The following is a 23,756-nucleotide window of genomic DNA, read 5'->3' on the forward strand; positions in this document are numbered from 1 at the left end:
GGGGGAGGGTGCCAGATGATGGCTTTTCCCTCCCTCGGCCAGAGAGACGGAGGATCTGCTTGGCACCGGGGCAGGGAGAGGGGGCAGGGAGAGGGGTCGGGTCATTGCTGGAGGCTCTTCAGCAGCCTCAAGGCCAGGTAAGGGGTGGGGGGTCCTTTCCACCAACATCTATCTTTCTGCGAAAGACCGGAGGGGCTGACCGGGCGAGGGAGCCGGCGCGGGGGGGGGGACGCAAGGCTCCTGCACGGAAAGCAGGCTGCGGCGTTCTTTAGGGGAAAAGCGGCGGGGGGGAGGGGGGCTTACAGAAATTGGGGAGAGCTGCTTTTTGGTTTCAAGAGAGGGGCCGCCCGCGTTGGCGGAGGGGCGTGGCGCCTCTGGGCATGTGCAGAACGCCTTCCAGTCGCGGCCCAGGTAAGCCGCGGCTCCGCTGGGCGGGGCAGGAGCGCCCTTCCTTCCCAGCGAGGCGCTGAGCCCGGTGCGGGCTGCGGAGGCTACCGGGGCGCGGCTAGCGGGTTGGGGCGCGCGGCGCTGGTTCTCTCCTCCTCGGCAGGGAGGAAGGTGAGGCAGCGGCGGGGCAGGCCTGGCCCGGGAGAATCGGGGTGCGCCTTCTTCGCCGCCGGAGCTGCCCTCTGGCTCCCCTGGGCGAAGGCGACGTCCGGGGAAGGGCGGGGGGGGGGTGAGTGGGTGCTGCGTGCTGTGGAGGGGAGGGAGGACGCACCTCCAGACGGCCGTGCTTAGGGGGCCTCCTGGGAGCGACCCAGACCTCCGTCCCATCTCTTCACAGAGCCGGCGGGCCGGCGCAGCAGGATCGGGCCGGCGCAGCTTCCCCCGGAGCTGCCTTTTCCAGCTGCGGAGAGGGGCGAGATGGGCCGGGCTGGGCCGAGCTCCGATCGGCGCTGAGCCGGCCCGCTTATCGGGGCATCCCACTTGGAAGCGTGGCGGGTCCTGCCGAGGCGGGTTTGGCGGAGAGGCCGCAGTGGAGAGCGGGGCTCTGCTTGTGTGTGAGGGACCCGCAAGGGGGAAACGGGAGCTTTGTGCAAAATATTCCCCCAGCAACAGAAGAGGATTGCAGCGAAGTTTATCTTTTCACTGGCTAAACAGGGCCCGAGATAGGAGCCGCTTCCAAATCTGTGAATGGAAATCCACGGGTTGTGGCAGCAGCTAAAGAAGAGAATATTTGTAGCTTCCTGATGAATTGTGGGGTCCTGGGGGCGCTCTGAGCTTGGCTGTTTTCTTGAACAAGTTTCACTATCACATTAGCACTGAAGATGTTCCCTAGTTGGGTCCTGAAATGTCTACAAGAAACAGTCAAGCTCAGAGAGTCCCAAGGACACCCCCCCCATCGTTATCCTTGAAGGAGTTTTTATACCAGACCTTGTTCTCAGAGAGAGGCGGGTGTGTGTGTGCGCGTGCATGGGCTGCCTCCGCTCAGGGCCAGCCCTGCAGCTGTTTCCAGAGGTGGGAGGAGGCTTCTGGAAAACATCCACAAACCAGCATCTTGCCCTGGTGGCTGCAGACATGGGAAGTGCCTCAGGTGGAGGTAACCCACGTGCCGCTCCGCTTGGCAGAGGCCACCTGAGAGAAATGGCCTTTTACCAACCACAGACTTGTCCTGGGGCACATGCACAGCTCTGTCAGACCTCCAAACTACCTATATATTTTTCTTTCTAAAAATCTTGCAAGAAAGCAAATTGAGGGCAAGCTGGAGAACATGATGGCAGGATCTAAAATAATGCAGGGGTAAATTTTGCTTTCTTGTGGCTGTGTATTGACTCTGTAAACCGCTTAGAGAGGGCGGTGAAGCCCTGTGAAGCGGTATATAAGTCTACGTGCTATTTCAAGTGCTGTTAGAACCCAGCCTGTCTAGGGCAGCAGCTCGATGGGAGGGTGAAATGAGGGCAAAGCAGGGGCTTCTGTAAGCAGCAGAGCTGACCAGTAAATATGGGCAGTACTCCTGCCCAGGTTGGATTCAGAGAGACCTAGAAAGGGGGTCGGATCCACGGCTCAGCCAGATGGTGCACGTTCAGCAGAAGGAAGTGGGCAGTGCTTGGGGTCTCTGAAGCAGCCGAGCAGCCAGTCCGGGTGCAGGACAGTCTCAGAAAGCCCTGCTGGCCGATGGGCTGCTGGCACCCTTTGCATGGCCAGGGCTGGGAGCCTCGATCCCGGCCAGAGGAGACTGTCAGGCGAAGGGAGGCGGGCGAGGATTCTTCCTTCCTCAGGCATGTGTGTGGCTGCAGACAGGCTCGGCCGAGGAGCGTGTTGCTGCCTGCTTTTTGGTGGTGGCATCCAGCTGGAGAGACTGGTTTGGGATTCAGCGGTGGATCCAGCAGGCAGCCTTCCCAAAGGCCTGGGCCAGGCAGGGCAGCCTCCCGGCCCCACCTGGCTCTAATCCAAGGGCTCTTGCATTCCCAACATGGAGGGCAGCCTTTTACCAGAGGCCAGAAACATCACATTTACAAATGGTGCCTTCTGCTTTGGTTGAATAAAAATCCTGATAGTTCTCCCCATCAACTTCTCTAGCTGATGTTCCTTCTGATTACTAGATCCTGGGTGAAAAAAAGATCAGGGTTTGCAGATCTGGAATACCTCAGAGTGTGCAGAGGGGTTGGATAACCTTTGTGTCTAGGATTAGGGCAGGGATCATCAACCTTGGCAACTTTAAGACTTCAACTCCCAGAATTCCCCAGCTAGTGCATGGGGAATTGAAGTCCACAGGTCTTAAAGTTGCCAAGTTTGGAGACCCCTGAATTGGAGGACACGCCCCCAACTTTGAGACGCAACTGCCAGAGAGGCTCCTCCTTTGCCTTCTAGGAGACCCCCAGGAGACGCCAGGAGCTCGGAGCCCTCCTTCCTTCGAACCAATGTGGTCCACCATGTCCATTATGGTGGGCCTGAATGACACCCAATCGGAGAGGATGTCGGGTGATGACATCATCCTCCAGACACGCCAGGTGATGAAGGGGCTGGAAGCCCTGCGCAGCGAGAACCGCAGCATCCACCTCCAGCTGCAGGAGGCTCTACTGAAGGAGCGGCAGCTGATGGACAAGAGGAAGGACCCCCTGGCAGCCGCGGACGCCCAGGCCCTGGAGCTGCTGGAGGAGAAGCAGGACCTCGTCTGCAGGAGCCTGGAAGGCATAGAGCTGGGCATTGCTGAAGGCCAGGTACACCAGGAGCCCCAAGGGAGGTAGCCAGGGGGCTGCTCGGCCAGCTATGACATCATGGAGGACAAGGAAGCTCCAGGAGCCCTTGGGGAGGGAGTTCCAGGGGGGAGGACTTTGAATAAGCCTGGCATGTGAAGCTAGCCGGGGCCATCCTGGCAGCCAGCTTCCACTGGAAAGGTTAAGCACATCCATTTGTCTTGGCCTTCCCTGTGTTGTGTAAGGTACTTTATAGGTTTATGAGTAGAGTAGAGAGCGGAGTAGAGTACAGAGTATAGAGCAGGCATGTCAAATGCTGGCCCACGAGCCGAATGTGTCACGTCAAAACCGCACCCATCCTATTGCCAGCAATGGGGGAAATGTCGCAATACGTTGCACATCACATGACGTCACGTGTTTGACATGACTGGCATAGAGTACATAGAATATAGAGTCGTGTGGCGAACCTATCGCATGTGTGCCACAGGTGGCACGCAGAGCCCTTTCTGTTGTCACGCGCACCGTCGCCCCAGTCCTAGGCTGAAGGCTGGGTTTTATAAAATCTTTTCGCTTTCGGCCTCCGCCAACGTGTGCAAAAAATAAAAATAAATGGCGATGTCCATTTTGCTCTATGAATTCATAGTGAGGTAATCCTAATCCTAAGTGGAATTTTTCCCCCAATGGGATTTTCCCATGTATTTTACCAGGAAACATAGATAGGGCAGCCTAGAAAGGTAAGTGCCCTCCTAACCACACCCAAGCACTCCGGGTTTGTTGGCGATGTCCATTTTCCTGTATGGGTTCAGGGCGACCTAACGCTAACCCTAAGTGGCATTTTCCTCCAGTGGGCCACGCCCACTTGGCACCCGATGATACATAAGTGGGTTTTAGGTCGCAGTCTGGGCACTCGGTCTCTGAACGGTTTGCCGTGATTGGTATAGCGTAGAGAGTAGAAAGGGAACTTGGGGGTCTTCTAGAACAAGCCCTCCGCTCGAGCAGGAGAACCTGCACCATCTCAGACAAGTGACTGTCCAGCCTCTTCTTAAAAACCTCCAGCGATGGAGCGCCCACAACCTCTGGAGGCAACTTCTGTTCCACCGGTTAACTGTCCTCGCTGTTAGGAAGTTTCTCCTTAGTTCCAGGTTGCTTCTCTCCTTGATGAGTTTCCATCTGCTGCTTCTTGTCCTGCCTTCTGCTGTGTTGGAAAATAAGACGACCCAATTCCAATATATTGGAATTCAATATAATGCAAACAGAAGCAATAGAACATACAGTATAACATTTATCAAAAAACTATATATAAAAATACTTTATCAAAATATAAAACTTCAATAAAAGTAGTTTATCAAAATATATAACTAATGTTATTGCCTTATTCTATTGTGCCCAAAGGGGCCGGAAGTCAATGCCTTTTTTCCGTTTCCCCTTTCTTCCCCTATTTTCCCATTATCTTCGTTTTTCTTAGTATTTCTGTAGTCATTTGTTCTGGTGCTGCCCTGCAGCCAGTCCCTGCTTTACTCCCTTGCAATTCTCCACAGCTCCCCCCCGTCTCCCGAGTGCAAAGGCTGCGGTTGCTGGAGCTGCCCCTCCCTCTCCCCAGATGCTGATTGCCCTCTCCTCCCACATCGGGGCGCTGGAGGCGGAGAAGCAGAAGCTGCGGGCCCAGGTGAGGCGCCTGGGCCAGGAGAACCTCTGGCTGCGGGAGGAGTTGGCCGGCACCCAGCTGCGGCTGCAGCACAGCGCAGAGGCCGTGGCTCAGCTGGAGGAGGAGAACAAGCACCTGCGCTTCCTGAACCAGCTCAAGCACCACCAGGCCCGGGAGGAGCAGGTGTGGCGGGGGAGGGGCTTTTCTCGGGCGGGGGGGGGAACTGCTTCGGGTGACCACGGCAGTTTGTGGATGAGGCACCTTCTGTGTTTCTCTGGATCGGGCTGCTTGCAGCGAATTCAAGTCCACAAAGAAATTTTGAAGGTTCCTATGAACCATTGACCTTGAATTAAATCTTCCGTCGGAATTATGTGGGTGCTCAGAGAGGGCACTCTGGCTCAGAATGATTGGAACCGTAGGAGGAGGCCGGGGGGGGGGAGGGCTTGATCCTGCATCCCTCGCTGCAAAGCCTCCAATTAGCAGAGAGTTTTCTAAAGGAAAATGGAGCGTGTGTTTGTGTGCGCGCGTGTCCTTCCTGCCTTCACTGACTTTCGCAGGTTCTTCTTGCAGGTGGAGACAGAGGAAGGCTTTCTCAGCACAGATGACGACCAAAGGCCAGGTGTGTTTCCTTCAGCGTCCTTTGCTTTCTCGGTCAGCCCCCAAGTGGAGCTCAGCCTGAGGAACTGCTGCCTGCCTGCCTGAGTGAGGCTGAAGCTTAAGCCCAGCACTGGGTTGCAAAGAGCCGCCGCCGTCTCCAAGAGCAGCACATTAACCTGCCCCAAAGCAGGCCAGGCGCTGGGCAGGGCCTGGGACGAGGGTGGGCTGGACCAGGAGGACGCCCGGCTTCTACCCAGCCTGGCCACCCAGGCTTTGTGTTCACCACCCAGCTGGGGTTTTGTCCTGCAGAGGGGCAGAGTCCGGGTGCCTCCGCTTTGGCAGCTCAGCAGGGCGGGTACGAGATCCCAGCACGCCTGCGGACGCTGCACAACCTGGTGATCCAGTATGCTTCTCAAGGGCGTTACGAGGTGGCTGTGCCGCTTTGCAAACAGGCCCTGGAGGACCTGGAGAAGAGCTCTGGGCACAACCACCCAGACGTGGCCACGATGCTCAATATCCTGGCTCTGGTCTACCGGTAAGATGGCCGAGGCGCCTGCCTCCCCTCCAGCAGCACAAGCAGAAAGACCGGAGGGGGGCCCCTCCAGGGGCCCTTTTGTTCTGACTGTCCTGTGGCTCTGCTGGTGGCCCCAAGTCCTCCGAGCTGCTTGCCCTGGCATCGCCTGCAGGTTGCACCCTGCCACCCCAACTGCCCTGCTTTTCCTCCTGCAGGGACCAGAACAAGTACAAGGAGGCCACCGAGCTGCTCAACGATGCCCTGGACATTCGCGAGCAGGCGCTGGGTGTGGAGCACCCTTCCGTGAGTGCCCGGGCTGTGTGGGGAGGGGACAGGGAGGGGGGTGGCACTGGCAGGGCTGCGCGGAGGCTCCGAGGAGGAGGAGGAGGGGTGCCCCCCCGGCTTGGTCCCAGGTAAGATGCCCCTGTTTCACCCTGGGCTCTGATTAAGCCGCCTTTGGTCCCTGCCAGGTGGCTGCCACCCTGAACAACCTGGCTGTGCTGTACGGCAAGCGAGGGAAGTACCGTGAGGCTGAGCCACTGTGCAAGAGAGCCCTGGAGATCCGAGAGAAGGTAGACACTGTTTGGAGAAGCGTCTGAAAGGCTGTTTCCTGGGCCTCTTGAAAGGGGCTATTTATTTACTTATTTGTTTATAAATAAAACTTATTGGCTGTCCATCTTGAAAGAAAGTAACTTTGGGTGGCTTACCATCATAAAAGTTAAAAATTATCTATCTAAAAACAGAAAATGTTAATACCACCCACCTCTACGGTCCAATTAAAGAGGGAGCAGGGAGGGCACCGGAGCCTCCACTTTCTGCCGGGGGAAATTCTGGGTGACCACCTGACAGATCCTTGGGGAGAGCCAGTGGGTCAAAGATTTAGATCTGGAGGGGGAGGAAGAGCCAGCAACTGAACTCTTCAAATCGGGCAGAAGCGTCCCTGGCACAGGCTGGAGCAGTGAGGGGGAGAAGGCCAGAAAGGGGGCAGGGGGGGTGTCTGAGGTTGTCCTGACAGCCAGAAGGTCTGCCTGAATACGGAGACAGTGGCTATAAACCAGGGGTCTCCAACCTTGGCCACATGTGGAGTTTAGCTCCCGGAACTCCCCAGCCAGCTATCCTGGGAGTTGAAAGTCCACCAGTCTTGATGTGGCCAAGGCTGAAGACGCTGCTGCAAACCAATTTGTGCCTTCTGGGACTGGAGGAGATGCAGTCCCAGAGAGGCAGGGGGCTCACCTTGCCCCAGGCAGCGCATCAGCTGGGCACCACTGCCCTGTCCCCCACAGGTGCTGGGCGCTGACCATCCAGATGTGGCCAAGCAGCTGAACAACCTGGCCCTCTTGTGCCAAAACCAGGGCAAGTTCGAAGAGGTGGAGCAGTATTACCAGCGGGCCCTTCGCATCTACCAGAGACAGCTGGGCCCCAGTGACGGCAACGTGGCCAAGACCAAGAATAACCTGGTAACTTTGGGGAGGCGGGGGTGGCTTGGAGCTGCCCCCCTGGAGTTGGAGGGCTACCGCTGGCTCTGCCTGGGTAAAATACGTTTAGGGTAGGGCAGCATGCCAATGACCAGGCTTTTATTGACAAATAAAATAGGACTGGCCCACTAAGCTGAGATCTGCTTCAACCATGGCATCACGATGGTCAGTTCTCTTCCAACACCCCCCACCGCCACCTCGCCTTCCTACCAACCAAACAGAATTAAAGGCATCCTAGCTTGAGCAGTGGCTTTTTTCCTGGTGTGCTTTGCCCTTTGGGTGGTGGCTGTTCTTTACTGATTGTTGCCGATTGGACCACCCGCCCCGGGGTCCACTGGTTGCGTATTGAGGAGGGGAGGTGCTCAACACCCCCCCCGCCTTGCTTGTTCCCTTCGGCCAGGCCTCGTGTTTCGTGAAACAGGGCAAGTTCCAGCAGGCTGAGCAGCTGTACAAGGAGATTCTTTCCCTGCAGGACCAGGCACTGAGCACCCCCAGGGACGGTAAGAGCTGAGCGCTGGGCAGCCCTTTCCGGGGGGGGGGGACAGGGAGGTGCCCGGGTCCTCAGCATCTGCACTCACCTCTTGAAACCCCCTCCCCTCCCCTGCCCTCCTTCAGATTATAGCTGGACAGGAGCTGGCCACACCTGGGAAGGGCAGGTGAGTCTTCGGGGGATTTCTCCTGCAAGTGGCTCTGGAGACCAAGCAAAGATCATCCCTTTGAAGGGATGAGGAGCGGGGGGGGGCGTGAAGGGGGAGCAAATCTTTTAAGCTGCTTCACCCTGGCACCGCTGCCTCCTCCAAGCCTCATCAGCTGAGCCTCCCCCAGCTGAGCCTCTAAAGAGTGAAGGAGGGCTCTGGCAGGCCGCGACTACCTCTGTTCCCACCTTGGACTGCAGGTGGTCAGAGGGGATGGGGAAGCCCCCCAGGTTTTGAGTCTTGCACCCCCTCTTTCGCTCTAGGAGGGGATGAGACGCAGCAGCTCCTTCTCTCGCTTCCGGGAGTCCCTCAAGCGCAGCAGTGAGAAGCTGGTCTCTAAGCTCCGGGGCCAGGCAATGGGGCAGCCCCAGGAAGCTGCGGCCCCCAGGTGAATCGGAGTGCCCAGAGGCCTCCACTGCAAGTCTGGGCTTTGGGAGGCTCATCCAGGCCGGCCGGGAAGAGCTTAACGGGGTCTCTCTCCCTCAGGATGACACGGGCCACATCCCTCAACCTGCTCCATGCGAAGGAGGGCGCAGCTGTCGCAGCCCCAAAGGTGAGTCAGGGGCCCGGAAGGACCACCACGCTCGGCAGCAGAGCCCCAGGGGCAGACCGGTAGTTCGCTGGGCAATGTGGTTCAGCTGTGTTCAGATCCAGCCGGGGTGCCCCAAACGCCAGGAGAAAAAGCAAGAATCGGCACAGGGAGCACTCGTGGCAGGAAATCACCGATTTCCCCAGCAGAGCCTAAAGGGGACCCCTCCTCTTTCCCTCCTGCAGCCCACCCGGAACCTGAGCACCAGCATCCAGGACCTCCCGCACCGCATCACCCACTAGGCCCACTGGCCTTCACTCTCCCTGGCCCAGGCCAGGCCTAACCTGGCACTCCCTGGACTGACCGCTGCACGCACGGAAGGTCCTCTTTGGGGGGCCCAGCGCCCCTCCCGATGCACAGAGGACTGTTTCTCAGGAATGGAGCAGCTGCTGCCCTCCCAAAGGATCACAAGTGGGGGGGGAAGCTTCTCCCCCCTCGCTATCGCCTTAAACTCCTTGGGGGCAGGAGCAGCAGCCTCTTCCCCCCACCACTATGGCTCTTGTGAAGCCAATCCTTATTCGGTTTATTTATGCACCTTACTTTTCCTTAAATAAAGTCTGCTGGAAATGAAGAATTACTCTTTACTTTAGAGGCAGCAGCAGGGGGTGTGTGTGTTCTGCAAACCTTCCTATGGTTCCCCCAACCCCCCAGTGGCTTTGAGTAAAAAGGATCAGATGCCTCCCCCAGTTCTCCCACTTCAAGGGGATTTTACCCCAGGACCAAAATACACACTTAGCCGCCTTTTATGTTAGAGAAGGGAGAGTTGCAGAACACACAAACGCACGCGCACACAAACACACAGAAGAAAATCACTTGCGTAGCAACACACTAATCCCCTTTATTAAAATCCTAGTCCAGAAATCTAGGATTAGTGGGGGGAGGGGGAGGGATGAGGGGCCCGGCCAGGCCAAAGGTGAAGGCCTTTGGGCAGCTTCTCTTTTCTGCCCCCCATGAGCTCCAGGGTGTGGCCGGCCGGCCGGGGCCCCTGCCCTGCAGAGCACGCTTGCTGGCCTCCTCCGGTGCTACTCCGCTCACACCTGGTGCGCGATCTCCTGCACCCTGCGCAGGGTCTCCTCCGACTGCAGCTGCTCCAAGGTGAGCAGGGACAGGCCCAGCTGGTCTTCCTGGGGAGACAGCAAGGGGGGAGGAGGGGAAGGGGTCAGGATGCCCATGCTGCCCTGCCAGGGCAACCGCAGACACCTCTGTGCCCAGTGCACTGGCAGCTGGTCAGCCTGCCGCTGGGCTGTGTGTGAAGTGTTTGTGGTTGAGCAGAGTGCAGTATTTCAAAACCATAGAATCATTAAAAAAACCCTAAAATAAATCAAAAACCACAGAACACCAAGAGTCGGATTTGAGTGAATGGATAACATCATCGTTTCAAAACCCTGTTTAGGATGCAAATGTTTCTCTTGTTTTCTAAAGGAGCTTTCTCCAGGGCTGTAGCAACTTCCCCCAGAATTCCCACGGCACTGGCACCAAGGCATTATGGGAATTGCAGCCCCCATAAAACACCCACCATTCCCTTGCCTGGCTGCTGGTGCCCAGAAAGTGAGGCTCTGCCCCCTTTTTGCCGAAGGGCACGATGGAAAGAGCAGAGCTGCCGTCCTGGGGAAGAGGGGGGGGGTCTCTATGGGACCGAGGTCCCCTTTCACAGCATGCAGCTGCCTCTGCACCCCTCCAGGCCGAAACTGGCAGCAGCTTCTTGTTATTTTAAGACAGAAAACTGAAACTTTGAGGCCCAGAGAGGCATATCAAAGCGGCCCTTCCTGCAAATGATGTGCCCCCCCAAGCCAAGAGAGCCTCTGCTGGGGGCCAGAGGGTGGGGGCCGGGCTCTCTGGGTTAGCAGGTCAGCCAGGGAGGAAAAGGAGAGGAGGCCACCGCCAAGATCCAAAGAATTTGCTGTGCCTGCATAACTTGCCTATTCCGGGGGTCTCTTAACTTGGCAATTTATGGACTCCAACTGCCGAATTTTGGAGAGCCCTACAGCTGGAGCCCGCCTCTTCCCACGGTGCCTCGCCTGCCCCGAGTCCGTCTCACCTTGCGGAAGGGCTGGGCCATCTGGCGCAGGAAGTGCTTGGCCACCTGAACGGCCTCATCCAGCGTCAGGTTGAGGTTGGCATCGGTGATGTGTTCCTGGATCCAGCGAGGCAGCTTCCCCCGTTTGTCCGCCCGGGCAAAGCGCTGCAGGGGAGACACGGGATCAGCCACTGCCCAGCTGTCCAGGCCACAGCCGAGAGGACGCCCCCTACTGGACTCACCTTGTCGGCGAAGATCATGAGACCATAGTCTGTCTTGCCGCGAATGGCGCGTCCGACGCACTGTGCCGCGTGCCGCATGGCATCAAACGTCAGGAAGTCGTTTTCACGGATCTGGAACTGGTTCCTCAGGTACTCCAGCCGGGCCTGAATTGGGAGGAGGGGCAGTGAGGGTCTCCTCCCTTTTCCCCACCCCCTCCCCAAGGAATCAGCCCAGAAGTGGGCATGCCACGCCAGCTGAGCCAGAAGCTTGCATCCTCCATCAGTAGCTTGTGAGAAATGGCCAAGGCAACAGCGGGTGGGAAAACATCCCATTTCTGTCCCACAGGAGCCCCCCCACCCAATTGAGGCAATGGGGGGGTGTCCCAGGTCTTCCCCCAAGAGGAAGTGAAGGCTCTGTTGCCAGCACCCCTGAGGGAATCGGCGCAGGATTCGCCCAAGCAGAGGCAGGGCCCACCTTCAGGATACGGCTCTGGGTGTAGACATAGGGAACGCCAAACATGATCACGGCCCTCCCGTAGTGGTGAACTGGGGAAGGGAGAAAGCAGATGGGGGGGAGGTCAACCCTGCACGTAAACACGTCCTTCCCCCAGTTTCAAGATCTTTGTGAATTTCAGGCAAGGCACAAACTCAGCCCCAGGCTGGCTTCTGCCTAAACAACAGAAGGGAAGGTCCGGATCCCCCTCAAAGCTTCTCGGGGGGGGGGGAGGGGAGGTTGAGGGCACTCACCAAAGTCGATCCCTTCGGAGACCTTTCCCCTGGCCACCGACAGCAGGATGGCTCCTCGGCCGTTCTCGCAGGCCTGGGGTGCAAACCAATCCTCTTATCACCCACAAGAAAAAGTCAACAAACTGACCTCCTCCAACAGGCAGCAACTCCCACCTCAGGACCAGGCTTGGAGGGAGAAAGACACGGGGGGGGGGGGGAGCTGCTCAACTGAGCCTTTCCCTCCTGGAGTAAGCCCCCCCCCAACCCTCACCTCCTGGTACTTCTCCAGGGCCACACTTGTCTCAGCTCCATCCTGCGTCTCGATAAAGATGAGCTTGTTCCGCTGAATGTTCTCTAAGATGCCCTGGAGGAGCCGGAGGGGAGAGGTGGAGGCCCAGTGGCAGAAAACCCAGCTGGCACGGCTGCCGGGAGAGACCCTGCAGCCCAGCCCAGCTCTCCAGTCTCCCCCCGCCCAGCCTTCTTAAGAGCACGCAGGGACAGCCAGACTCTATCTGAGCGACCGGCAGAATATGCCTGGCCTGTTTGGAATGGGGGGAGATCCAATTTTCATGTACAGGAAACACGGAATAAACTTTGAACCCTCTGAACTCAACTCCCGCTCCTGGTTCTTTGCGCCTGACACGGACACCAGTTCTTGGAGGAAGAAGCAAGAAGCAGCACAAAGGGAGGGAGCTGTGAGGCTGGAGTTCATCAGGGCAGAAGGGGGGGGGACCTTCCCCAAATCCACACGGCAGTCAGGCTGCCCCTCCGCTCTCTTCGCCAGCAAGCTTGACCGAGAAACCTGGTCTTGGACGCAACGCAACCCCCATTTTAGGAGACCTCGAGAGTTGAAATTTTTGGCAGAAGCCCCCCCCCAAGGCCCCGTTAAAAGCGGCCCCAAGCTCAGCCATCCGGGGGCCCAGCGGGCAGGGCCCGGCCGCAGCATCCTGGCATACCTGCTCATACCAGGAGGCCACAATGTTCTCCATGTACTGGTAGCTGGTGAAGAAGGCGACGATGCCATCAGGGACCACGGCCGACATCTCCAGGAGCAGGTTGCCATAGTTGCGGATCACGGCTGTTGGAGAAGCACATTCCCTTCAGGCTCCCAACTGGGGCCAGGAGGGGAGGCAAGGCGGGGGTCGCCCCCAGAAAATCCCAGGGGCCCCACCCCTCCCTTCAACTGCAAGCGGCCTCAGCACTGCCCTGCCCTGCAGCCGGGAAGGGAGGAGGCTCCAGGCTAGAGCTCTGCTGCCCCCTCCCATTCAAAGACCCTCACCAATGTCCTCGCGGGTTTCAAACTTGGAGCTGATGGCCACCTGGTCATTCCCTCGGCCCACAATCTGGAAGGGAAACCAATGAGAGGAAAGGGCCCGGGGCCCCCGGTCTCCCCAGCCAGGGCCAGGGGAACTGGTTGAGGAGAAGGGGCCTCAGAGCCCAGACTGGAAGGGAAGGGAAGGGGGACACAGTCTCTCTCCTCCGGGCCTCTGGCACTCACCATCGGGCAGAGGCAGGTCCGGGCAAGGGTCATGGTGAAAGTGGCCATGGTCACCGGGCGGAAGTCCAGGATTTGGGGGTAGATGTCAAGAGGGGAAAGGGTCTGAATGCAAGGGGGGGGAGAACAGCAGGTAAGGACAGCCGCTTCCCACACCTCCAGTCCCAGAGACGGGGGTCCTGCTGCCGCCCCCAAACGCTCCATCAAGCACTCACTCCTGAGGTGATGATGACCGTCTGGAAGCGCTCAAAGACAGGCTTGATGGCGATTGAGGCATCCATGCAGCTGGGAGAGAATTTATTTATCTATTTAGCATGCGGCAACTGGAGCAGAAAGCGACAGAGCGACGCGCGTCCTCCCAGCGCAGGCACCCAAAGTCTAGAACCGTGGCCAAGACCCCCAGAGACCCTCCACTCTCTTAAGGAGCGAAGGCAGAACCTTTCCCCCTCTACCAGCTCCGAAAGGAGACGTCCAGCGTGGCCTTCCTCTGAACCACAACACCCAGAATTCCCAGCCAGCCAGAGCTGGGAGCCACCCAGGGCGTCTCACCTGAAGTGCAGGATGGGGTTGAGGATGGTGGGGGTCCTGTCATCGAAGGGCTCAATGAGGATGGTAAACCCTGAGGCACAAAATGAGGAGACGCTGGTGGGGGACACAGAGCTGCCCCCCCCAGCCGAGAAGGCCCAGAGCAGCTGCCCGGCAGGATCGGAGAGGGCCAGCCTCAGCCAGCAGTGGACACCCAGATCCTCCGGGGAGCCATGAACCTCGTCCAGGGCTTTTTGAAGATCGTTTTAAAGATCCAAGCCTCTCCCCCCATTTCTGCTGTCTCTCGAGAGACACAATCCTCTGGGTCACAGTTGTCCCAAAGATGCTTTCTCCGTTCTTTTTTCCTTGAAAATGCTTTACTTCTCATCCAAGAAGCTTCTTCAGTTCCTATGAAGCTTCTTTAGAATTGAAGAAGTCTCCTGGATGAGAAGTGAAACCTTTTCAAGGAACAAAATCAAGAAAAGCCCAGTTGCCTTTTGCAAAAGCAACTTTGGGACACGTTTGTGTTGACACCAAAAGACTCCCAAAGGTTTGTCAAAGCAGGGTCGGCCTGCGCAGAAGCCGCAACGGTTTTCCTTCAGCAAAGATGGCTGCCTGCCTGTTTATTTTCCTCGTCCTCCGCTGGCCTGTCTACCAATTCCCAAAAGCAGACCTGTCGTTTCCCAGCGCTCCTTCTTGGCTGCCTTCCAGCTCCCTCCCACGCCTCGTCTTGCCAACTCCGAGGAGGTGACGTGCGCGTGAAGAAATCACAACAGCCAGGAGGCCGGCAGGCTGAGGGGCCGGGCGTGTGCGCCACAGTGGCCCTGCTTACCCTTGGAGTAGGTGCTGACCAAGGTGGCGAAGTTGGAGATGAGGGTGATGGGCGAGAAATCGGAGATGTCCGCGATCTCCAGCGTGCGAAGGAGGCAGCGCAGCCGCTCGGCGCAGAACCTACCCAAACCCAAGAACCGAGGTTGGTACGAGGACGCCCTGGAACAGCTGCCCGGGGGACCCTGGACCGCCTGCTGGACCTGGCCAGGCTCTCCCTCACGTCCCCCTTTTGCTCCTGGCCTTTCCCAGCAACATGGGTCTGGGGGCAGGGGAGGAGGGGAAGGGGGCCTCTCTTCTAGAAGGAGGCCCCGCCTGGGGAAACCTCCTCTCCTGGAGGCGGCGAGGGGCTCCCGCCTGCACTCACCGGAGGGGCTTGCGCTCGATGCAGACCTTCTCAAAGATGTCCTTCAGGAAGGAGGGGGGGCTCTCCTGGACCACGTGGTGGACACGCAGCCGGGACTTCAGGTACTCCAGGAGGCGCTTTAGGAAGGCCACAAAGTGCTCTGCTGTCCGGATGTTTCCCGGCACGGCCTCTGCGCAAAGGGAGGGCCAGTCAGGGCAGGGGCTCAAAGGCAGGCCTCAGGGCTGCCCCCACCACACCTGAGCCCCCCCTCACTGAAGAAGGCGGCCACGGGTTCAGAGAATACGAGCGCATCCTCCCTAAGCGGGAGCAACCAATGCCAAAGGGCAGAGCAGGGACAGCGCAGGCACTGGTGTCCTCTCCCACCCCAGGAAGCCCCAGGAGCATCCAAGCACCAGCCCCACCCCTCCCGCCCACAAAGGGGTCGATGTACCCTTGAGGATTTCGTCTGGCAGCACTGGGTTGGCCAAATAGACGTCTGTTTCCCGGGCAACGTTGGCCTCCCGCAGCCCCTGCACCAGCTGCTGGTACTCCTCCTTCAGCTTCTGCGCATCCGTTTCCTTGATCCTGGAAAGGGAGCAGGTGGGGAGGGAAGGCGAGAGGGCCGCAGGCTACAGGACTGGAACTCGGAGCCTGTCAACCGTCCCACTCAGTCATCTAGCAAAGAAAGACTCCCGGCCCACTGTTTTTGCCAAGAATATATTTTACTGAAGCTTAAGTGATTACAAAAGTAGAAAAGCTGAATTTGAGGTTTTCCCACACAAACAATACAAAGTAAATTTTCCTCCCCGCCATCTCCCTTTTGTCTGTAAACGCCCAATTAGGTGCTTGTTTAGGAAAGAGGCTCTTGGTCCCCAGCTCTGCATTCTGATGGCTGATCTTGGCTGGCTGAAGCTTCCCACAATTCAGCCAGCTCAGCTGCGCTTTCATCCCCCACCTTCTTCCTCCTTCTATTTCAATCTTTCCCTCCCCCCACTGCTGATGTCAGGCTGTCAGCTCATGGAGCTTGGATAGCAGAGGGGCAGCCGTGTCAGAGCCCCCTGGATGCGCCTACCCTACATGTCCGACTGAGAGACCACAGCGCCAGACCTGCTTCCGTCGCTGGAGGTTTTTAAGAAAAGACTGGACGAATAAGGATTTCCTGCCTGAGCAGGGAGTTGGACCAGAAGACCTCCAAGGTCTCTTCCAATGCTGTTATTCTGTGTCTTTACACACACACACTTTCAGGCACCATTTGCGTAAGCAGCACAGAATACCGGCCTTTGGGCAGAGCAGAAGGCCAGGAAGTGGAGGAGCGAATCCTTGCTCACTTTTGAATGGCAGCTTGGAGCGTGGCCACATTCCCTTGGCAGCGATCCAGGATCTTCCGTGTTATGTTGACCCCCATGGAGTCAATGCAGACGTTGTCTGTGGGTCAAGGAAAAGAAAAAGCAGGGTTTTCAAAGAAGCCAACTATAGCTGATGTCAATCACTTGCCTGGATGGGATACGGTTCAATGCGACCCACTTTTAATTTTATTTTTTAATCCCCCCCACAATCCGGGACACCCTTAGCAGTCACAGTAATTAAGGAAGGGGAAAAAAATTATGAACTAGGGGTAAAATTGCAACTAAACATGTATGTGGTTTCCTTACTAGCCGTTTGGCTGAGTTCCCATCCACCCAAATTAAACCAAGCACAAACTGAGTTAATCTCTAAAGCAGAGTTTCTCAACCTTCCCAACTTTAAGATAGCTGGCTGGGGAATTCTGGGATCTGAAGTTCACGCATCTTAAAAGTTGGAAAGGTTGAGAAACTCTGCTCTAAAGGAAGAAACTGGATCTCAACCTATTTTTCAGACAGCCCGACTCACCTCCTGAACCGCCCTTCTCATACATACCAATATTATGAGCCTCATCGAAAACCACCACTGATTTCTTGGCCAGCTCCTTGGAGACCACGTCCGCAATCTTGGGATCCAGGAGATAGTGGTAACTGTAGACCACAATATTGGCATGGAGGATCTGATCCACGTGGGGAGAGAAAGCAGAACAGAGCATGACCGTTCGTCTTGGGAAAGGAAGAACTTCAAAATCCCCAAATGCCAATTGGGGGGCTGGGCTTCTCCATCATGAAGGAAACACAAAGGTTTGTGGGCTGGGATTTATTTATGTACCAAGACGTTTCTACTCTCAAAGAAAAGATAAAAGGACTAATCCCAGTTGTTTGTGTCCAAATACAAGCAGTCCTTGATTTACGACAATTCAGCCCAAAATTTCTGTTGCTAAGCAGTGTTAAGTTTTGCCCCATTTTACGACCTTTCTTACCACAGTTGTTAAATGAATCGCTGCAGCTGTTAAGTTAGTAACATGGTTGTTAAGTGAATCTGGTTTTCCCATCGATTTTGCTTGTCAGAAGGTCACAAAAGGAAATCATGTGACCCCAGGACACTGCGACTGTTGTAAATATGAACCAGTTACCAAGTGTCCGAATTTTGATCACGTTACCACAGGGATGCTGCTACGGTCGTATGTGTGAAAAAGGGTCATAAGTCACTTTTTTCAGTGCCATTGTAACTTTGAATGGTCACTAAACAGTTGGAAGTCAAGGACTATCTGTATGCTTAACTACAAAATGGGTTAAAATGTACTTATTTCTTTTAGCTGCAAAGCTACCTAGGCACTGATTATACAGGGAAATTTCAGAATGAAACAATCGTACTGGGAGATTCAGAGGCAATCTGGATTCTGTGCTCAAAAGCACAGTGAAAAACGTATGAGAAACTTGCATTCATGATGCTGAATTTCCTACTGATATAACTGCTAGATTTAGCTCACTCTGGTCTTTCAGGGGCTTTGTGCCTCCCAATCTTATTCAGTCACCATGCAGCTTCTGATACTCGGCTAACTGACCATTTCAATCTCTACTGAAATTTTTGCAATAACAAGAAGCGGCAGCTTTCTCCTTTTGCGTGCTCAGGGTCTTCTCCCAACAGTAGCTAATCGAACCAAAGAGATCCCTATAAAGAAGAATAAATGGAGACCAAGCCCCTCTCCTTACTAGCACAGATGATTACCTAGTTTGGATCATGAAACATCTGCAAAAAAACCACCAAGCTCAGAGCACACCAAGGATCCTTCAAAGAGATCCCTTTTGCCCTAGAAAGAGGGGAGGGGGCTTGTGTCCACAAGCAAGGCCAGCCAGCCGTCTTACTGAGTAGCGGGCAAGGAAGTAGGGGCACCAGCCTTTCTGCTGACCGTAGGCCTTCAGGTCATCCAGGTTATAGACGCCGTAGGGAAGAGGCACCTGCCGTCCGTGGGCATCAAATTCCTGCAGGGAATCAGAGCTGAATGGTTTTCGGCTGCTCAGATTCTCAACAGAGATTTCTCACATCAAAGATACTTTGAGGAACAAATACCTTTGAACACACGTTTGCATAACTTTCCTGCCCAGTTTCCTGAAATTCCCCCCCCCCGAATGACAGATTAATGGTGAAAAGAGAAGGTCAGAATTGGCCCACCTCCCTTTTCAGTCTGGCCTCTTCCGCCCCTGGGAAGGAGGTCCAGGGCCCTACCCGGCCCTCCTGCCACCCAGGTCCCCCTCCCTAGGGCCCGGGGGCGCTTTGACTCTCTGCCCCACCCCATTGTGCACTTCACCCCTACCTCAAAGAAGCGGCAAGAGGGAACGCTGCCATCCTGCTGATGCTGAGCCCGGATATAGGAGGCAGTCAGGCTGAAGCACTTGCTGTCCACCTCCTTCCCAAAGCGCAGGCTGCTCACCTAAAGAAGGAAGGGGGGGAGGTCTGAGTGAAAGGGGCCTTCCCTGCTGCCAGGGCAGGCAGTGGCCGTGGCCCAGAGCGGCCAGCACTCTTAGCAAAGAGAGCGGACCCAGAGGAAGACGACCACCCAGCCATTCTCTCTCCTGCCACACATGATCGTAGTGAGGAGGCCCTGAGCAGTGCGTTTCGGCTGGAGGTCAGAACCACGTGTGCAATGACAGGGGGCCGCCCCAGATGCCGTCCTCCCCCCCCCCCGCCCTTCAGCCGGCAGAGGCACCTCCGGGTGGACACAGAGGTTCTTCCTGGAGCTGAGGGCCAGGCCCAGGAAGGGCAGCTTCTCCCCCGTCTGCTTCTGGTGGAAGTCCAGCAGTTTCCGAAGCTCCTCAATGACCTGGGGGGGGGAGAGAAGCCAGCAGCAGGCATGGGAGAGGCTCCCAGACACCCCCCCAACCCAGCTCCCTCCCTCCCTGCCCAGACCCCCCCCAGGAAAGCCCTCCTAGGCAGGCCTGCTTCCTGGCACTCCCCCCCCCCCCACGGGCATCTCTCCCGGCACCAGGGTGCCCGCCCCCCACCCGGGTACCTTCTCGATCTCCGGGACGGTCCTGGAGCAGTAAAGCAGCTTGGTCACCTCCAGCGGGTGAGCCTGGGGGAGAGGGCTGGCTTAGAGGGCTACGCTTGGGAGGGGGGCCGCCTGGAAGAAAAGCAGGCAGAGTCGGAGGGGGCCCGCCCAGCGCCCCCCCCGCGGGGCCCCTGCAGTCTTCCCGGGCTCCCCTTGGCAAAGAAGGGCCGCCCGCTGCGGGAGGGGCTTCGCAGCCCCACGCCCGCTACTCACGCGCTGGTAGGCCAGGATGAGCGCCAGGAGCGAGATGGTCTTCCCGGTGCCCGAGGGCATCTCCAGCACCCCGTGGCCCTGCGGGGGGGAGGGAGGGGGAGGTCAGTGCCCCCCGCCGCCGCCTCCACCCGAGGGCGGGCCGGAGGACGGGAAGGAGCCGGGAGGGGGCGGCGGCAGGCTCCGAGTTCCAGTCCTGTCGTCCTTTCCTCCCTCCCTCCCCCCCCGAAGAGGCGGCCGGGACCCACCTTGGCGTCCAGCGTCCGCTTCAGCTCCAGCATGTAGGAGTACTGCTCGGGGTAGATGTAGTCGTGGGGGAAGAGCACCAGCAGCCCGTCGATGTTCAGCCTGCGCGGAGGGAGCGGGCGGCGGAGGGTCCCAACGGGCACGTCTACCCAGCCGCCCCCGCAGCAAACCCGCCCCGGCCGGCCCCCTCCCCGCGCCCCCCGCCCGCCGCCCGAGTGGTATCTCCCGTTTGCCTCCCGCCGCCGCTTACTTCATGGTTTCGTCCGCGGCGTGAGCCGCGCTGCTGCGGAGTTCTCACTCCGGTCCTCTCAAAGGAAAACTCTTCCTTCGGTCGCCTCTCCGCTTCTCCTGTCGCTCTCGATCCTATTGGCTCACCACGCTCCCCGACGACGGCCCCGAGTGGCTGATCTGAAAAGAGCCCGCCCCCGGCCCCCATCAAACTTCCGGCCCCGCGTTCTCCCGCTCAGTGCGCAGGCGTCGGGAGCCACTCAAAAGATGATCGTTCGGCTTCCCTGCAATTTAGGCTGAAGAAGTCGAACCTAGAGAGCGTGGATTTAGCTTTCCGTAGGGCAGGGTTCTTCAAACGTAGCCCTTTTATGACTTCCGACCGAGGAATTCTGGGAGTTGAAGTCCACAAGTCATAAAAGGCCAAGCTTGAAGACCCCTGCCCTAGGCCGAAATCTTGTAGTGGCTTTGCGCTCCGGGGACCGTGAGCCTCCAAAGTGGTTGCAATTCCTCCTGCCTTCTTCACCTGTTGGATTGCCTTCCTTAATTGTATACCGTTTAGACGTGCTGGATTGTAATCACTACCCCCAAAACTCCCCTCCCCAGTTTCTTAGCCCGCAACTCAATCTGAAGTTTCCTGTATAAACGATCCAACGAGAGAACAGACTGTTGTTGTTGTTAGTTGCGAAGTCGTGTCCGACCCATCGCGACCCTATGGACAATGTTCCTCCAGGCCTTCCTGTCCTCTACCATCTTCTGGAGTCCATTTAAGCTCACGCCTACCGCTTCAGTGACTCCATCCAGCCACCTCATTCTCTGTCGTCCCCTTCTTCTATTGCCCTCAATCTTTCCCAGCATTAGGCTCTTCTCCAGTGAGTCCTTCCTTCTCATTAGATGGCCAAAGTATTTGAGTTTTAGCTTCAGGATCTGGCCTTCTAAAGAGCAGTCAGGGTTGATCTCCTCTAGGACTGACCAGTTTGATCGCCTTGCAGTCCAAGGGACTCGCAGGAGTCTTCTCCAGCACCATAGTTCAAAGGCTTCAATTCTTTGGCGCTCAGCCTTTCTTATGGTCCAGCTTTCACTGCCATACATTGCAACTGGGAAGACCATAGCCTTGACTATACGCACTTTTGTTGACAGGGTGATGTCTCTGCTTTTTAGTGTGCTGTCTAGATTTGCCATGGCTTTCCTCCCCAGGAGCAAGCGTCTTTTAATTTCTTGGCTACAGTCCCCATCTGCAGTGATCTTGGAGCCCAGGAAAATAAAATCTGTCACTACCTCCATTTCTTCCCCATCTATTTGCCAGGAATTGAGAGGGCCAGATGCCATGATCTTGGTTTTCTTAATGTTTAGTTTCAACCCACATTTTGCACTCTCCTTCTTCACTCGCAACAAGAGGCTCTTTAGTTCCTCTTCACTTTCTGCCATTAGAGTGGTATCATCTGCATATCTTAGGTTGTTGATGTTTCTTCCGGCAATCTTAATTCCAACTTTTGATTCATCTAGCCCTGCCTTTCTCATGATGTGCTCTGCATATAAGTTAAATAGGCAAGGCGACAGTATGCAGCCTTGCCGGACTCCTTTCCCAATTTTGAACCAATCAGTGGTTCCGTGTCCAGTTCTCACTGTTGCTTCTTGGCCTACATATAGGTTTCTCAAGAGACAAATAAGATGGTCTGGTATGCCCATCTCTTTAAGAACTTGCCACAGTTTGTTATGATCCACACAATCAAAGGCTTTAGCATAGTCAATGAAGCAGAAGTAGATGTTTTTCTGGAACTCTCTAGCTTTCTCCATGATCCAGCGTATGTTAGCAATTTGATCTCTAGTTCCTCTGCCTCTTCGAAATCCTGCCTGTACTTCTGGTAGTTCTCGATCCACATACTGCTGGAGTCTAGCTTGTAGGATTTTAAGCATAACTTTACTAGCATGAGAAATGAGTGCAATGGTGCGATAGTTTGAACATTCTTTGGCACTGCCTTTCTTTGGAATTGGAATGTAAACTGATCTTTTCCAATCCTGTGGCCACTGTTGAGTTTTCCAAATTTGCTGGCAAATTGAGTGTAGCACTTTTACTGCATCGTCTTTTAAGATTTTGAATAGCTCAGCTGGAATACTGTCACCTCCACTAGCTTTGTTGTTGCTCAGCTTTTCTAAGGCCCACTTCACTTCACATTCTAGGATGTCTGGCTCGAGGTCAGTGACCACCTCATTGTGATTATCAGGGACATTAAGCTCATTCTTTTATAGTTCTTCTGTGTAATTTTGCCACCTCTTCTTAATCTCTTCTGCCTCTGTTAGGTCCCTGCCATTTTGGTCCTTTATCATGCCCATTTTTGCATGGAACGTTCCCTTCATCTCTCCAATTTTCTTGAAAAGCTCTCTGGTCCTCCCTATTCTATTGTTTTTTTCTATTTCTTTGCATTGTTCATTTAAGAAGGCATTCTTATCTCTTCTAGCTATTCTTTGGAATTCTGCATTTAATTGGGCATATCTTTCTTTTTCTCCCTTGCCTTTCGCTTCCCTCCTTTCCTCAGCTATTTGCAAAGCTTCCTCAGACAGCCATTTTGCTTTCTTGCATTTCTTTTTCTTTGGGATGGTTTTGGTTGCTACCTGTTGTACAATGTTGCGAACCTCTGTCCATAGTTCTTCAGGCACTCTGTCTATCAGATCTAATTCCTTAAATCTATTTGTCACCTCTACTGTATATTCAACAGGGATATGATTTAATTCATACCTGACTGGCCTAGCGCTTTTCCCTACTTTCTTTAATTTAAGCCTAAACTTTGCAACAAGAAGCTCATGGTCTGAGCCACAGTCAGCTCCTGGTCTTGTTTTTACTGACTGTATAGAGCTTCTCCATCTTTGGCTGCAGAGCATATAGTCAATCTGATTTCTGTGTTGACCGTCTGGTGATGTCCATGTGTAAAGCCGTCTCTTGGGTTGTTGGAAAAGAGTGTTTGCTATGACCATCGTATTCTCTTGACAAAATTCTATCAGCCTGTGCCCTGCTTCATTTTGTACTCCAAGGCCAAACTTGCCTGTTATTCCACTTATCTTTTAGCTTCCTACTTTAGCATTCCAATCCCCCATGATGATAAGGACATCATTTTTGGGTGTTATTTCTATAAGGTGCTGTAAGGCTTCATAGAACCGGTCAATTTCATCCTCTTCAGCACTGGTGGTTGGGGCATAGACCTGGACTACTGTGATATTGAATGGTTTGCCTTGGATTCGAACTGAGATCATTCTGTCATTTTGAGGGTTGTATCCCAGTATTGCTTTTCCTACTTTTTTATTGACTATGAAGGCTACTCCATTTCTTCTGAGGGATTCTTGCCCGCAGTAGTATACCTGATGGTCATCTGAATTAAATTCACCCATTCCTTTCCATTTTAGTTCGCTGATACCTAAGATGTCGATGTTTAGTCTTGTCATCTCTTGTTTGACCACGTCCAGCTTTCCTTGATTCATGGATCTTACATTCCAGGTTCCTATGGAGAAAGAATCTTTACAGCATCGGACTTTCCTTTCACCACCAGACATATCCACAGCTGAGCGTCCTTTCGGCTTTGGCCCAGTCGCTTCATTCTTTCTGGCGCTACTAGTACTAGCCCTCTGCTCTTCCCCAGTAGCATATTGGACGCCTTCCGACCTGAGGGGCTCATCTTCCAGCGTCATATCGTTTTGCCTTTTGGTACTGTCCATAGGGTTTTCATGGCAAGATACTGGAGTGGGTTGCCATTTCCTTCTCCAGTGGATCACGTTTTGTCAGAACTCTCTGCTATGACCTGTCCGTCTTGGGTGGCCCTGCACGGCATAGCTCATAGCTTCATTGAATTACGCAAGCCCCTTCGCCACGACAAGGCAGT

At 55.5% G+C, this 23,756-nt stretch overlaps 2 protein-coding genes across 3 annotated transcripts; one reads left to right on the top strand and one right to left on the bottom strand.

The window, feature by feature from the left end:
* The first annotated feature begins 460 nt into the window (after nt 1-460).
* On the top strand, nt 461-9,208 carry KLC3 (kinesin light chain 3). The gene is made up of 13 exons (XM_081334536.1): nt 461-558; nt 2,812-3,161; nt 4,738-4,965; nt 5,353-5,401; nt 5,689-5,914; nt 6,109-6,196; nt 6,364-6,465; nt 7,177-7,350; nt 7,769-7,868; nt 7,984-8,024; nt 8,327-8,451; nt 8,550-8,616; nt 8,838-9,208. The coding sequence occupies exons 2-13, from the start codon at nt 2,862-2,864 to the stop codon at nt 8,892-8,894; spliced, it is 1,557 nt and encodes a 518-aa protein (XP_081190662.1). The 5' UTR covers nt 461-558; nt 2,812-2,861; the 3' UTR covers nt 8,895-9,208.
* A 257-nt stretch (nt 9,209-9,465) lies between these two features.
* Nucleotides 9,466-20,110, bottom strand: ERCC2 (ERCC excision repair 2, TFIIH core complex helicase subunit). Of its 2 annotated transcripts, XM_081334535.1 has the most exons (23): nt 19,910-20,048; nt 19,662-19,761; nt 19,417-19,494; nt 19,165-19,227; nt 18,862-18,975; nt 18,469-18,585; nt 18,020-18,136; nt 16,707-16,830; nt 16,139-16,235; nt 15,262-15,395; nt 14,832-15,000; nt 14,469-14,587; nt 13,661-13,730; nt 13,327-13,396; nt 13,115-13,216; nt 12,896-12,959; nt 12,573-12,694; nt 11,888-11,980; nt 11,638-11,710; nt 11,366-11,436; nt 10,912-11,055; nt 10,691-10,834; nt 9,466-9,776 (listed from the first exon to the last, which is right to left on the bottom strand). In XM_081334535.1, the coding sequence occupies exons 1-23, from the start codon at nt 19,912-19,914 to the stop codon at nt 9,684-9,686; spliced, it is 2,283 nt and encodes a 760-aa protein (XP_081190661.1). In that variant the 5' UTR covers nt 19,915-20,048; the 3' UTR covers nt 9,466-9,683. The 2 variants fall into 2 exon arrangements, with proteins under 2 accessions (XP_081190661.1, XP_081190660.1); XM_081334534.1 differs by lacking the exon at nt 19,662-19,761 and having other exon boundaries at nt 19,910-20,110.
* Between the last annotated feature and the right edge of the window lie 3,646 nt (nt 20,111-23,756).

The sequence above is a fragment of the Vipera berus genome, assembly GCF_964194415.1.
Source record: "Vipera berus genome assembly, chromosome: 9".
In the NCBI taxonomy this organism is placed as follows: Eukaryota; Metazoa; Chordata; class Lepidosauria; order Squamata; family Viperidae; genus Vipera; species Vipera berus.